The sequence below is a fragment of the Pholcus phalangioides genome, unplaced genomic scaffold (assembly GCF_987345545.1).
Source record: "Pholcus phalangioides strain wild (caught in Gottingen) unplaced genomic scaffold, Ppha-v1.0 ptg000007l_1, whole genome shotgun sequence".
NCBI lineage: Eukaryota > Metazoa > Arthropoda > Arachnida > Araneae > Pholcidae > Pholcus > Pholcus phalangioides.
Window position 1 is genome coordinate 11519317 of NW_028301600.1, and position 13976 is coordinate 11533292.

At 32.4% G+C, this 13976-nt stretch overlaps 1 protein-coding gene across 1 annotated transcript in view; it reads right to left on the reverse strand.

The window, feature by feature from the left end:
• Positions 1–7728: 7728 nt before the first annotated feature.
• Positions 7729–13976, reverse strand: part of LOC149084914 (gamma-aminobutyric acid receptor subunit beta-like) — a 295218-nt gene continuing 288970 nt past the window's right edge. Inside the window, exon 8 of the mRNA XM_089232655.1 lies at positions 7729–9973. Within this exon, the coding sequence (XP_089088781.1) occupies positions 9704–9973 (270 nt within the window). The 3' untranslated portion in view covers positions 7729–9703. The remainder of the gene's footprint in view (positions 9974–13976) is intronic.

Consider the following 13976-nt stretch of genomic DNA (forward strand, 5'->3'; position numbering starts at 1 on the left):
TAGACCATGCATTCTTTGATGACAATTGTTTGTATTGGTGTGTAATATCGCCTTTTTTAAAGTTTTTTTAATCTTTTCGGAATCACCCGATATATATAGTTAAAAGAATCAAACACTTCAAAAACTGATAACAAAATGCCAGTATACCATAAATTTAATGACAGTAAAAGTTTAATCAGAAATAAATATGTAGAATTATCATTATTATCATGTAGATAAACCGGGAAATAATCGAGTTGTTATTATATACAGTGTATATTTTTAGATGATAAAAGCTTTTCCACGTGATCGATAAGATAATGAAATAGACACAAAGCACATTTATTAATAATATTATCAGTATATAGAACACTGAACTATATCCAGTCTTTTCATTGTCACGAAACACTTTGTGTAGTTGTTATTGTCTTATACTGTAAAAAAAAATTATTCAATTTTTTTATAGTTTATCAAATATATTTTTCTCATGCGATTCTTTTGTATAGAATTCGATAGATGGCAGCATTACCGAATTTTTGAATTTTTTTTTCGGTATATATATATATATTTTTTAAATTCTTGATTCAATATTTAGGTCCGTAAAAAATAGTTTTGAAATTTGATAAGTGCCATTTGATATTCAAGCTCTTAGACTAGGATTACAATTATCTACCCAATGACAATCGATCATCGTGGAAAACTTTTATGTTCTTTAATACATGTTCTAAATGATAAAAAATGAATTTTTCGGATAATAAAATCGAGTCAATATTAATTATAGGTTTCTATTAATCATTATGCTTCTAATTCAAGATATCCGACTCACCTTCTCGTCACTTTTCTATAAATTTGTACCGGAGTGAAAACTGTCGTTTTCTTTCTATTAAAAAATCGTTTTATGTCAAATTTTAAGCAAAATTCGTGTAACATTCGAAACACGATTAAAAAAAATTCACCGAAGTTTGGTTTTTTCACCGTAGATTCAGCTAGTAATGATGCAGGTTTGGTACCACAATTTAAAGGATTGTATGGTATGCTCATAAGTTACACCCAAATAGATTAATGTACGTGTACGTGTGAAACTGAACATATCGTGTATAAAACACTGCAATTATACACGTGATAGACCTCAGATTTTGGTTCGTAACTTCAACAATGTTATATTGCCAATATATGGCAAAATAGCATATTAAAATTTTGTAATGATGCAATATCAATACATTTTCAGAAATAATTTTTCAAACTCTCAAGTAAAATGTAAAAAAATAGCATTCTTCGCGTGAAACGTGTTTAAAGTTTTTATTCACGGATTACTTGTATGTAAAAACGCAACACTAAAGTGGACGCAACTCCGGTTCTAAGCGTCATATAAAAAGCAGGAGATAGATGGCTTTTTCTCAGCCCAATATATCAAAAAAACAGATATTTTCCGATCTAAGGAAAGAAAGGCCGTGTCTCCGGTTGTGTAGATGGCAGAATGCTTGGCCTGTTTGCAAAGGTCCAGAGTTTGAGTCCTTCGCGGAGACCAAATGTGGCTTTTCTTTCCGAGTTCACCTCGACATAAAAATCCAGAAAATATCTATTTACAAGGCTTGTTTGGGAATTACAAAAAATGGGACTTTCATAAAAATATATAAATCGGTATATTCTTCCAAAATGACGTTTCAAAAGCAGTCGGAACCTTAATTACAGTAAGTATGTATTAATGATATTAATTATATAAATATTAATTATGAGTTATATAAATATTAATTATAAATTATATACATATTAATTATAAATTATATAAATACTAATTATAAATTATATACATATTAATTATAAATTATATACATATTAATTATAAATTATATAAATATTAATTATAAATTATATTATACATATATATGCTGTTATAGTATAGTAGTATTATGATATTATAGTATAATTAATATATAGTATCATAAATATTAATTAGAGTTAGTAACCTTAAATTAGAGTACCGCTGAAAATAAACAAATCAGGCTATTGAGAATATTGTTTTATTACAAGCAGCCAAGCGTTATTATACAAAACCTGAAACTTCATCTTCACCAACAGTGACAATGTGCAAAACCACAAGGACTTACTCCATGGAGATATATATATACAAAAGCAGTGACCTATAGCAGCAAGGGTTACAATAGCTGCCCTCCATCATCTCAATACTTACAAGGTTACAAACCAGAACCAACACCGTAAAACATTAACATCATAGATTATATACTTTCCAATTTCTCCATACTTTTTTTTTCCTTACCGACACATGCTTTAATATCAATTACAACAAGCACAAGCCACCAACATACGTAAAATAGGCAGTACATATACATACACGGTTGGATACATTTTCGTAATGACCCATTCTTACCATGGCGATCAACAATTTTCTATAGCAGAGCTATTCCATTTTGTGAAGAAAACATTTAGTTATAAGTCAAAGTCATGGACATTGGCTTCACTTGTCGATCTCGCTAACATGAAATTCTTGTCAAATTGATTGATTTCTCATTCGTTTTGTCTTTTGTTCCTTGATGTTATTTTCTTCAATTAGTGAAAGCCAAAGCTTTTTCATTTTTTTTGCGTCTTTATTTTACTCAAGCCTATCCTTGCTGCTACATTTTCCAATTGCTATATCAGTCTTTGCACACGTCTGTCCAAATGAAATATTAAAATAGTCATAGTACAAAATCTCATTTGTTTTCTTTGTTTTTAATTTTTTTGTGAACATTTGAATAATGAATGTATTTTTTTTTCGTACACAAAAGCGCTGCATCTTTTATGTATACACGATATACATGTTGTGTTTTTTTCATATATATATATACATATTTCATATCAGATGAATTATAGGCGCTTTCATTACCTCATGTCAAACTACCTTTCTAGCTATGATTTAGTTTGTATGTTTTAAAAAAACTGCTCGAGTATATTTGAACGTATATTTGAACACACTCGTGAACATGCAATCGATTTTTAAATAATTAATTTTTTGAATTCTCACTGAATTAATTTGCTCCATTTTTTTCACAGGTTCTACGATTATGTGCACTTAGAAGTCACGTCTTTTTCATCTATTAATTCAATATAATCAGTACTGTAATATTCGATATGTAGGTTTACATACATTCGTGCATATAATCTGCGTATTTATTTTTAAACAGATTCGTTGAAGTCGTTTTATAGTTGACGTCAGTTGACTATGTAAAAGTTACATTCTATCTCATGTATACGTATGACTAAAGCAAAAATGTTCATGAAATTTTTCGAGTACGACTCTCAGTAAATTAGTTTCAAGATTATTTTAAAATCGGAAACAAGTTACTTAATAGTTATATTTGAAAGCTCAATCGTAAAATTTACTTTTCCTTTAGAATATTTCCATATTCTATGCTAAATCATGTTTGAATATCACAAATATAATAATTTTTACGAACACGTTTGATGTTAAAAAAAGTTCTAACCAATTAGCACACATAATCTAAACTTGAAACCAAATAGTTTTAATAGTCGTAGATTCTTTCAAAACCTCAAAATATATCACATATATATTTCTTTCCCTAAATAAAATATGAAATCTCTGATTTTTATGCTGTTTAATTCGCAAGTATATATTGAATTTTCAGTAAATTTGATGTAGTAGTTTCTGCCGTAAATAATTATTTTTCTGAACAGCCATGAAAATAAAAATAAGTTCACCTTAAATTTAAAGAGTTCTCCGAACGAAACTTTCCAGGTTTTCTTTCTCCCTGAGAAACAATTCAGAACTTCCAGATACCGTCAAAACATTCGAAAATAAGCTCTGTTATAGCAAATACAGAATACGTTAAAACGGGTATAACATAACAATTTTTCTATATTGAACAAAACATATATAGTATATGTAATTTTTAAATATTGGTACAAAAATTTGTTTTTATTGTGAACCAATTTTAACGTATTCATCACATCTGAAATCATAATTTCAGATAAAATTGACGAAGGCGAATAATAACTTCTCGATATAAAGTCCAATCAATATTGAAATATTCATTATAACATAATGTAATGGAATAATGATACAGTCAGCTCCCAGTATTCACGAGATCAGCATTTACGGACTCCACAAATACGAGTCCACGAATACACGAATATATGAGTCCAAATACAGTTTTAGTTGTAAAAATAACTAGAGGCCTTGTGGAGATGAAATAACAGCTATAAGATTTTTCGTCTTCATTTTATCCATCCTGTATATAAGAAGAACATTTTAATAGATGGCAAAAGTACTACTTCATTTACGTCTTGAATTACTTCTACTAAATTTCTGTGAAATTATGACGTCATTAAGGAATCTAAATATTCCCTCAGAGGTTAAAAAGGAGATCGCAAATTGCTTTATTAGGGAGTAAAATTACTGTAAGAGTAAATCATTTCACGGATGGGGAATACTGTATTTTTCAAAATGCGTACAACATGCTCAAAGTTCACAGAAAGCTTTACGAAACAATTATTTCGCGTATACTGGGGGTACAACTGCACATACTATGAAAGTTGCTACTCACCAAGTACGATACAAGACGTAGTATAAATAGTATGATGCACAAAATAGTACACAAGACGGTTTTTAATGCAATATGTGTCAATAATATGACACGAGATTTAAATTGATCACATTTTAAACACATTACACGCATGCTTCTGAAATACATTACGGAACAATTAATTTGACTACAATATCAGAGGAATACAAATCGGAAACAAACGCATAATGATTTCAATCACGTAAAATATACAATCTGGAAAAAATAAAACCCATCAATCCAATCCATCATGCAATCGATATGATAAAATGTTGCCAGATTATAGTATTTGTGCAATAACAAAATTTATAAAAATACGAAATATTTTTCAATAATAAACGAACCTCGCAGTTCTGGTCAATTTTCTAAATCAGGGTTTAGCTGCATCTTTTTTTCCTTTGCAGCAAACAGTTGAATGTTTTGTTTTGTATTGTGTGATAAGCTCGTTATCGGAAGTCAAGAGAAACACTGGGCTTTTAAATCATAGTAATAAAAAGGGTTAAGGAAAACAAAACTAGTAGAGATAACGTCTTTTCGTTGACATTTATTGTTCTCACTAAAATAATGAAGTCATGATTTAGCGCAGTTTTAGGAGAAAGCTGCTCCTGTCCATCTTTTTTTTTTCTCTCTCTCTCTCTCTCACTCTATATCTCTATGTGTATGTATATGTCTCTGAATCATACATCTTTCAGTTAATCAGGCATAGTGGTGAACTTTGTTGGTATTTCGTCCGACAGATCGTAGATTGACGAAGCTGAGTGATAATTCGTTTTCTGAGGCGAATAAAATCCTGGCAGTCGATACAGATATCAAGAATCACAAGAATCGGATAAGGAAGAGATCAATAAATCAACTTAGGATTGTATGAAATCATAAGAAAAAATTGGCGCAGCTTGACCTAATTGGTCCTTGCGCCAGTAAATTCTAAATCCAATCCAATCCATAAGAAAAAATTCATTCGATTTAACCCTTAAACGTTCAATTTCTTTTTCGGACTAAAATTTATTTTTCACAGTTAATGACGCGTATTGAAAGCCAGGAAAATAATTAGGAAAAAATCTATATTTAGATATATTATTAGCCCTATATATATAGGGCTTTATTGAAGAACAATTACTTTCCAAATATAGGGTGATTGTAATTAAAGTTCCCGTACTTCGAGTAATTTTTTTTCTTAAAAACTCCTTATCCGAATACAGTCAAATTTTTAGGATATCTTAATGATACCATGGAAGAGCGATTTATGAAATAAAAAAAATAGTTCAATTTTCGACCACGAGGTGAAAAAAGTGGCTCTTTTTTATTGCGTTTTAAATGTTCCATTTTCCATATAGCGTATATACCAAGTTTCAATGGAATACGTCCTCCAGAACGGGCACTACATAAGTCTGAGTAGTTTCAGTTTACTGACACTGCTCAGAGCAATGTAGCACCCGTCAGCATAAAGAACATAGACACTGACACTACTCCGACCTATGTAGCGCCTGTTCTATGGGACATATTCCATTCGAACTAGGTATATACGCTTTATGGCCCATGGAAAAAAGAAAAGTTCAATAAAAAAGCGCTACTTATTCATCTGGTGGTCGAAAATTTAACTTTTTTTTCATTTTATTTCATGAATCTCTCTCTCCCACGGTCTAATTAAGATATCCTAAAAATTAGGCTGTATTCTGATGAGCAGTTTTGAGAAAAACTACTCAGAGTACGGGAACTTTAACTGTAATCACCCTGTGTATAACACAGTGTTCTTTGTGATTCAAATTATAGCAAGAAAAGAAATTGGGGTTGCAAACATCAAGGTAAAAAAATGCAAAAAAAAAAAAAAACAAATTTACAAATTAGCGAAATCACAGCCCCCGCGTACTCTGCTACAAGCAAAAACTTAATATTGGTAATTGGGACATCTATCAGCAAATTCTGGAAAGAAAACGGTCTCACGTTATGTGCAAAGGCAATAACGAATTCTTATCTTCAAACTAGTTGCAGTAATGAACGTTTAAACAACATTTTGCACATATGCAAAGCTACGCATTTAAGGGTTAAGCTAATACACTATTTATGTGGCCTACAACGTCTCATTTTACTGATGCCTCGTTCTACTTCACTCAAGGGAACTTGGGATGATATTTTGATAAAATCATCAATATATGAAACTCGAAGTATTCTATTGTCAGAAAAAAGATTGGTTTCTCACTGATGTGTGAAAAAAAATATATATTGTGTGCATATTGTTTCAACAGAAACTCAACTAAATACACAACCACAAATTTTGTGATGGAATATCGAAAAACATATTTTGAGCATGATATGTGAAAATATATTTATTTTTATTTTTATTTAGTTCAATATGTCTCTTAGTTTCGGTATCGAGAACAAACTTTTATTTTTATTTCGTTTGTTGAAGCGTTCTAGTTTTAACGATTCTATTTTCACACGTCTCATAATTACACACGATGATCCATATATATTTTCCCCGTTTGAATCGATGTTTGCGAATATACACACAGACAAATATCATACACATTGCGATCGCTATCAATAGTAATTATGAATCATATCTCTTTGGGTTCTTGTTTTTCGTGAACGAATAGTTGAGTTCTAAGAGCAAATTATTATAAAAATGTGAATCATGGGCGGTGATACGGGGGGGGGGGGGCGTGGGGAGCATTGCCCCCTCAGCGTCAAAGCTGGAGTCGACTGATCTAATGTATATATGTATATATGAATTGACATCATCATCATCATCGTGGGCCCCCCCCCCACAGACTTCTAAGTCTATCTCCGCCTATGATGTGAATGTTTCCGAATTCTTTTGGTTGATAATTCACTGTTTTTAACATGTTAAATATAATTTGAAATATTTACTGTCGAGTTTACCTATGATTTTATAGCAGGTACCAAACTTTAAATGAAAACGTTCAAACTTTACGAATATAATTCGCAATAAGGTGTGAAATAATACAATTTCGCAATAAAAAATGCAATAAAAATTTATAAATTTATCATACTTAAAAATGTCATAAATCATGATGTGAGTGGTCAAAAAAATTAAAGAAATATTTTGTGATTTTGATAAATTTCGTTTGAAAATGGATTCGAATAAATCAAATATCAAAAAGGATCTGATGGAAACCATTAAAAACGAATATAAAATAATTATCGTTAAGAAAAACGTATTTAAAGATACTTATAGAAATTCCTTTACTTGAACAAAAAATTTCACCGCTTTCAAAGACGTATTTTTGCAACGGGATACAGCTTTTGCAAATTAAAAAAAAATTATATTAAATTTTTGTCTAGCATTTCTCATTTGCCAACAGCACTAAGTTGACTTTTTTGTGCGCCTTTTATTAGCCTTCTCGATTACAGAAATACATATGTATATACACACATATACATACATATATACTACCCGATAGTGATGCTGTAATATAATAAATTTCGATTATTAATTAATATCAAATTTATTTTTTATACATATTTTCATCGATTTCTATTCACTATATTGCGTCATTTCATATTTATTCTCGATATATTTCTTAGATTCTTCTATTTGTACTATATTTCTTCATTTTATATTTTTCAGTAATATTATCTTCTCGTATTCTCAGTTCTATGTAATATGTTACGATCAATGATAGTTATTTCATATTTTCGAACTCTGTTTTATTTTGAATGGAGACGTTAGTATAGGCTACTTTCCGTAGAAATATTAGATAATAGTAATTTCTTTTTTGAAAATAAAAAATATTTTGAGTCAAAGTTAAATGGAGGGAATTTAATTAAACAGTAATATCAAGCACTGCTTCTATTTTTTTTTTTCTTTTACTTTACAATTTCGCATTTAGTCAATCGAAAAATATATTAGACAACCTGTTTAATGGAATAGAGCAATCAGAAACTCTGATACCACTTAGTAATCATCACCCGAAAGTGCACATACTTATAAAAAAACGTCAGTGGTCCTGATGCGTTTGACTTTATTCATTTTTCTTTGGAAATGTAAATAAATATCACTGCAGAGAATATTCAGAAAAAATTTAGCGCTCGTCGGAAAAAAAATAATTATATTAACAGTCTGGAATTATTAGAAAAGTCTAGCTCCGAACAGCGATTTCTAATGACTTTTAGTCTAGAAATAACAATATATACTATGAGCTCACTTTTTTTTTAATTCTTTCGTACCTATCTAAGTATTCTATATTGTATGATTACATGTAAGGCCATTTCTTTGTGACATGAATAAAGAAAAACCCTGGTCATATGAATATTTATTTTTTTTTACAGATTTTTACTAAAAATATATCCGCAGTTGCAATACTTGCTCACGAAAACAATGAGTTTTGAATCACTTTTTTTTTTTTTCACACCCACTGTAGAGGCATGAGCAAAAAACGTCCATGAACTAAACTCATTATGACTTTATATGAGGTGAAAAGATCGTGTTGGTAAATTTTATGAAAATTTAATCTTTACAAAATTAGTTTGATAATTAGTTTTTGGTTATTTTCAGATTATTATATCTTCGGTTCTCCAGTTATGGTTGAAATATCTTGAATAAATCAAAATTTTGAAAATTGTTGTATTGATTAGTTTAAGGACGGTTTACACTGGATGCCTCTACGCGTGAAGCGTTTTTTTTTTAAGCCTCTACTGTCCTAAAGCTCAAAATTGTTCCAGAAAAAAAAAATCATTCTGGCACATTGAATAGTATAAGAACTTCCGAATTCATCGTTTTTTTTTTGACAAGCCTGCTGCTTCAAGCTCCTTAATGAAAGCTTCAGCGAGGACATTGCGTTATAAAATAAAAGAACTCTGATCATAGTTTCATATCCGTGAATTCCTCTGGAACCTGAGAAAAATTATAAGCTTCATTTCTCAGCAACTATAATCTACTTGCCACGTAGTATGAGGATTGGTGATGAGGTGACATTTACACCACAAAACTAAAATGTGAGACAATTTCGTAGAAAACAAACACACACACGCACGCACACCATACAGAAAAGGGTTTGATAGACAGAAAAAGAGACGCGGTGCTTAATGGTTTTTTCAGCAGGACATGATTTTCCAGAGTTTGTCGATTTTTTTTTCTTTGTTATCCATCCCTTACACTTTATCTTTTGGTTCATTATCTTGTTTCACTTGCTCCCAAGGGGTACAATTCCCTCGTCGAGCACGTCACTGATATGTAAATAAATGATCCAGTACATGAGGTTGAAACACACAAAACATACAGGAAACACGACACGCGAATATTTGTCTATGTCGCTAGGGCTCACTCCAAATAGCTTGTTGGTGTTCTTGCAAAAAGGTACAGTGTCGTACTCGTGACTGCTATTAAGAGGATGGTTCTCCAGCGTTGATGTCTTAGAGTAGCACTTTGGTTCTATCATTTTGAGACGGACCTCCTAAATGAATGAAAAAAAAATGAAATCAATAAGAGCCATTTAATTCCAAAAAATAAATAAATAAATTATATTAAACTGAAAGAAAAATTGATAATATTTGCCAAAATAAACAGCTGAAGTTGAAGATATGGCTTAAAATTTTCAAGTCATATCTACAGTGAAACATTGACTTGACAGAAATAGTACAAAGACGTGTGATGCTTTAACCCGTGGGGACGAGGTTGGGGGCCACAAGCGTAACGTAAATTTCCTTTTTTGCGTCAAATCACAGAAAAATATTTGATTTTCGGGGGGGGGGAAGGAGAGAGAGACAAAATTTTCCAAACAGCCAGCATCAATTCGGCCTGTCGACATACGAGATTGGCCAGATAATTTGTATCTGTTTTGACCATATGTCCCGTTTCGGCCCGATGGCGATTTTTCTGTTCACGTGATTTGATTTGACAGTAGGGAATTTTACCTACTGGTTGGCGATGATTGGTAACTTGGCGCTAATCAGCCTTGACTTGCACAATGTCGCATTTTCGTAAAGGGGAAAAATCCCTACACTTTTTTACTTTCATATTAATGAAAAATTCCTTTTATATTTCTTTTTGGACGGATTTTGGATCCGCGTAAAAACCTCCAAAATATATTATATAATATATGCTCATCTCCAAATTTGGAAGATGTGTCACCGAATTCACAAGTGCGTTTTTATACTATGTGTGACACCCAGGCACAAGGGCGTAGCGAGGGGAGGTGGACTTGGGGGTCTGGTAAATACTTTCTAAAGCAAGGCATCTCCATGCAAAGAAATGAATAAAACAAATGTTTAAAATAGAAATTATATATCATTAAAAAAACTGCGCTCACGTGCGTGTAAACGGATGTCAATAATGGCGATCAGGGAGGCAAACACTACCGATAGGGAAAAAACCAGCCGGAGTGAGGTGACGTCACAGCGTCGAAAAATCGCGGGCGAAGGCTTCTTGCTCTAGAAGGTGGTCTGGTCCCCCCCCGAAATGTGAGAAAATGTCCGAAAAAAGGGAAAAAGATGACCAAATCTATTGTTCTATCACTTTGGTTCCCCTCCCGAACGAAATTTCTGGCTACGCCCCTGCCCAGGCCTACAAATTTGAAGTCGTAGTTTTGAGTTAGTGTGGGATAGTTGCACGGTTTCTGATCGTGTTTCGATTATTCTTTCAATATGGGATCCACTACTGCAGTATTCCAACCATAACAAAAGCATAAATTCCGTGAATTCTCTAATCAGTAAAATTCTTATCAGTTGCCAAGTTTTTTATGGATTCCTATGCGGATTAAGCAACCTAGTTTCCATTCTTGTTTTTAGTGAGCCATTTTCGCGTTTCATACGCGAGAGTGTTAGTGTTAGTCTATTCCCACGAACAAGGTAAACAAACGGAACTTAATTCAAGTATTAGCGCTTTTCATTTCTATCAAGTTGAATGCTATTCGACAATATGAATGATAGAGAACAAAGAAAAAAATAGATAAAATTTAAAAAAATCCAGATTTTTCTTTTTGAAAGTTTGTATTGAAGTGTCAAGAACCGTAGGTAGGGTAATACGTTACAATCGATGAAAAGCTAGAAGATTTTCGTGGTTTTCGACAATTCTGGGCGTGCGGTAGCCCAGGTCGATAAGATACTCGCCCAAAGTACCAAAGGATGTGCAGAGGTGTCGCGAGTTCGATACCCGGTTCGTCCTAGTCAGAAAACTTTCCTGACACAGGGGTACAACAGAAACGGCGACATGACCACAGAAAAAATTGCTACCGCAGGGTGTCCCCCATCGAGGGGTTAGCGCGCCAACCCCTGAACGAGTATACAAAACAAGCCTGCCGTTCGGAATCGGCAATAAATTGTAGGCCTAATTAGCCCTCGTATGCAGAAAATGACTGTGGTGCAACTCAAATGATCTTATTTATAGTTTTAATTATCATAATATAATTTATGAGTTAAAAAACTTCAATCTTTGACTTCAATAAAGAATAAAAATTCAAGTAGGCTTCGGGGAAACACCGGGACATTTTTTGCAAAAATATCGGGACGGCCAGAAAAAAAAAACCGCCTAAGAAATCTAAAACGACACTTCACATATAGAACACTGACTCACAATAGAAGACTGAATAACTGTTTGAAATGGAGACAGGAAGAAATAAAGATCTTAAGAGAAATAAGGAGATGTACAAGTGCAAGTAAAATAACTGTTACACCCCTATTTTGTAGGTTAATAATAAAGTTGTTTCAATAAATATGTTTTCTATAAATCTGCCTGAGAGGTGGAGCCACTGTAAATAGCAAGGCTCCTTATCAAGGCGCCTTAGGGAAACCTACCCTCCCAACAACAACTTCATATATACTGTCAAGTATTCAACACTCAAGCAGACAACGAGCTGCACCTGTTCAAGATAAGAACTCAGAAGGTGTCCAATGTCTAAGATAGAGAGGTGTCAAAGTACTGTGGACATGCTTTGTTATAGGATAATAGCCGGTTCCATTCAAAACTGCCCAATATAAGGAGATGTCAGCTAGGTACCGTTTCGTCTTTTCCCGATTCATCCTTAAGGCCTGTGCAGAAACTAGTGATCCGTGTGGGGATTATTTTCATTCTTCGATCTCTTCGATAAAACTTTCTATTTTGGTTTTAGGACACACGGGGGGGCTATATAATTTTTTTTATTCTAATAACTATACAATCCCATGAAACATGAATGATATACCTGAGTACTACACGTTATTTGGAAACTTTTTCTAAGTGGAATTATATCTCTAGGATCAATGGTTCGCCAATAAGATGTCATACCCCCTATTTGCTATGCACCCTGGATAAAATCGGGACTAAGGGTCCCAAAATTATCAAGACGCCTCTGACCCCGATGTTATTCTCACACCGGGCCCCGCATCTGGAAACGGCGGCCTTGCATATTACAAAACTTGTTTCAACAATCGGAATAACTAAAAAAATAAAGTGGAAAATCTTTCTATGTATCCATATGATAGTAAAATTCTGAGAACTTTCTACAATCAACTGGACATTGATTTGACACGGGCCGAAAAGTTAATAATAATAAAAGGACTCTCATTGAGGGAAATGCCAAGGGAGTTAAAAAAATTGTGGTAAAGCGATTTGGTGATTTCGGTTGCTTTGGTAACGGTATCCATAGTTACGTATCTAGCATCCGCTCCCAGACTTTTACTTCATTTGATATCAAAGGAAGAGAATATGAGTAATAAAAAGGTCAAGTTCTTTTAGTGATATTCGAAACTTAAAAAAAAAAAGTCAAATCTAAACGTAATTTAAACTGAATGAATTCACCTAAGTTTAATCTCACTGGATCCATTGATTAAATATGATGTGTATATATTTGAAACCTGATACTCTTTATTTCTATTAAAACTATTCACTGATCGAAAAATAATTTCGTACTTTAGTTTCCATATATTAAAAATTCCACGTATCCCACCATAGAAACTGATTTATAAGTTCTAGCTGGCGCGGATAATAAATAATGTTTTTTTCCCTCAGCGAATGCACTGATTACAGTATTTATTATTATTATTATTATATTGATTGATTTTAACGGAGAATGAAAATTAAATTTCGCTCCATAACTGTCATGATATAATTTTTCTTTCTTGGAAAGTTACTGAGAAATCTAACTCTTTAGAAATTATAGGCTTTAGAAATTAGTGATTTTTGCCAATAAAAGGAACTTACAGGACAGTAGATTTTCAAATAAAATACAAAATGCATTTTATTTTTCAACAATTTCCAATTTATTAAAAAAGGTTTATTCACAATGATATATTTTTTTTATTTAATGAAAGGAATATACAGGGTGATTCAAAACTCAACGTAGAAACGTTTAGGGGAGGTAGAAAAATTTTTATAGCAGCACAGGTTTCAGGTTTCTATCATATTTTTACCTTTAACTAGCGAGGTGGGGTCATTTCATACCCCACACATTGCGCATCTTGCCACTCCTTCAGAAAGACATG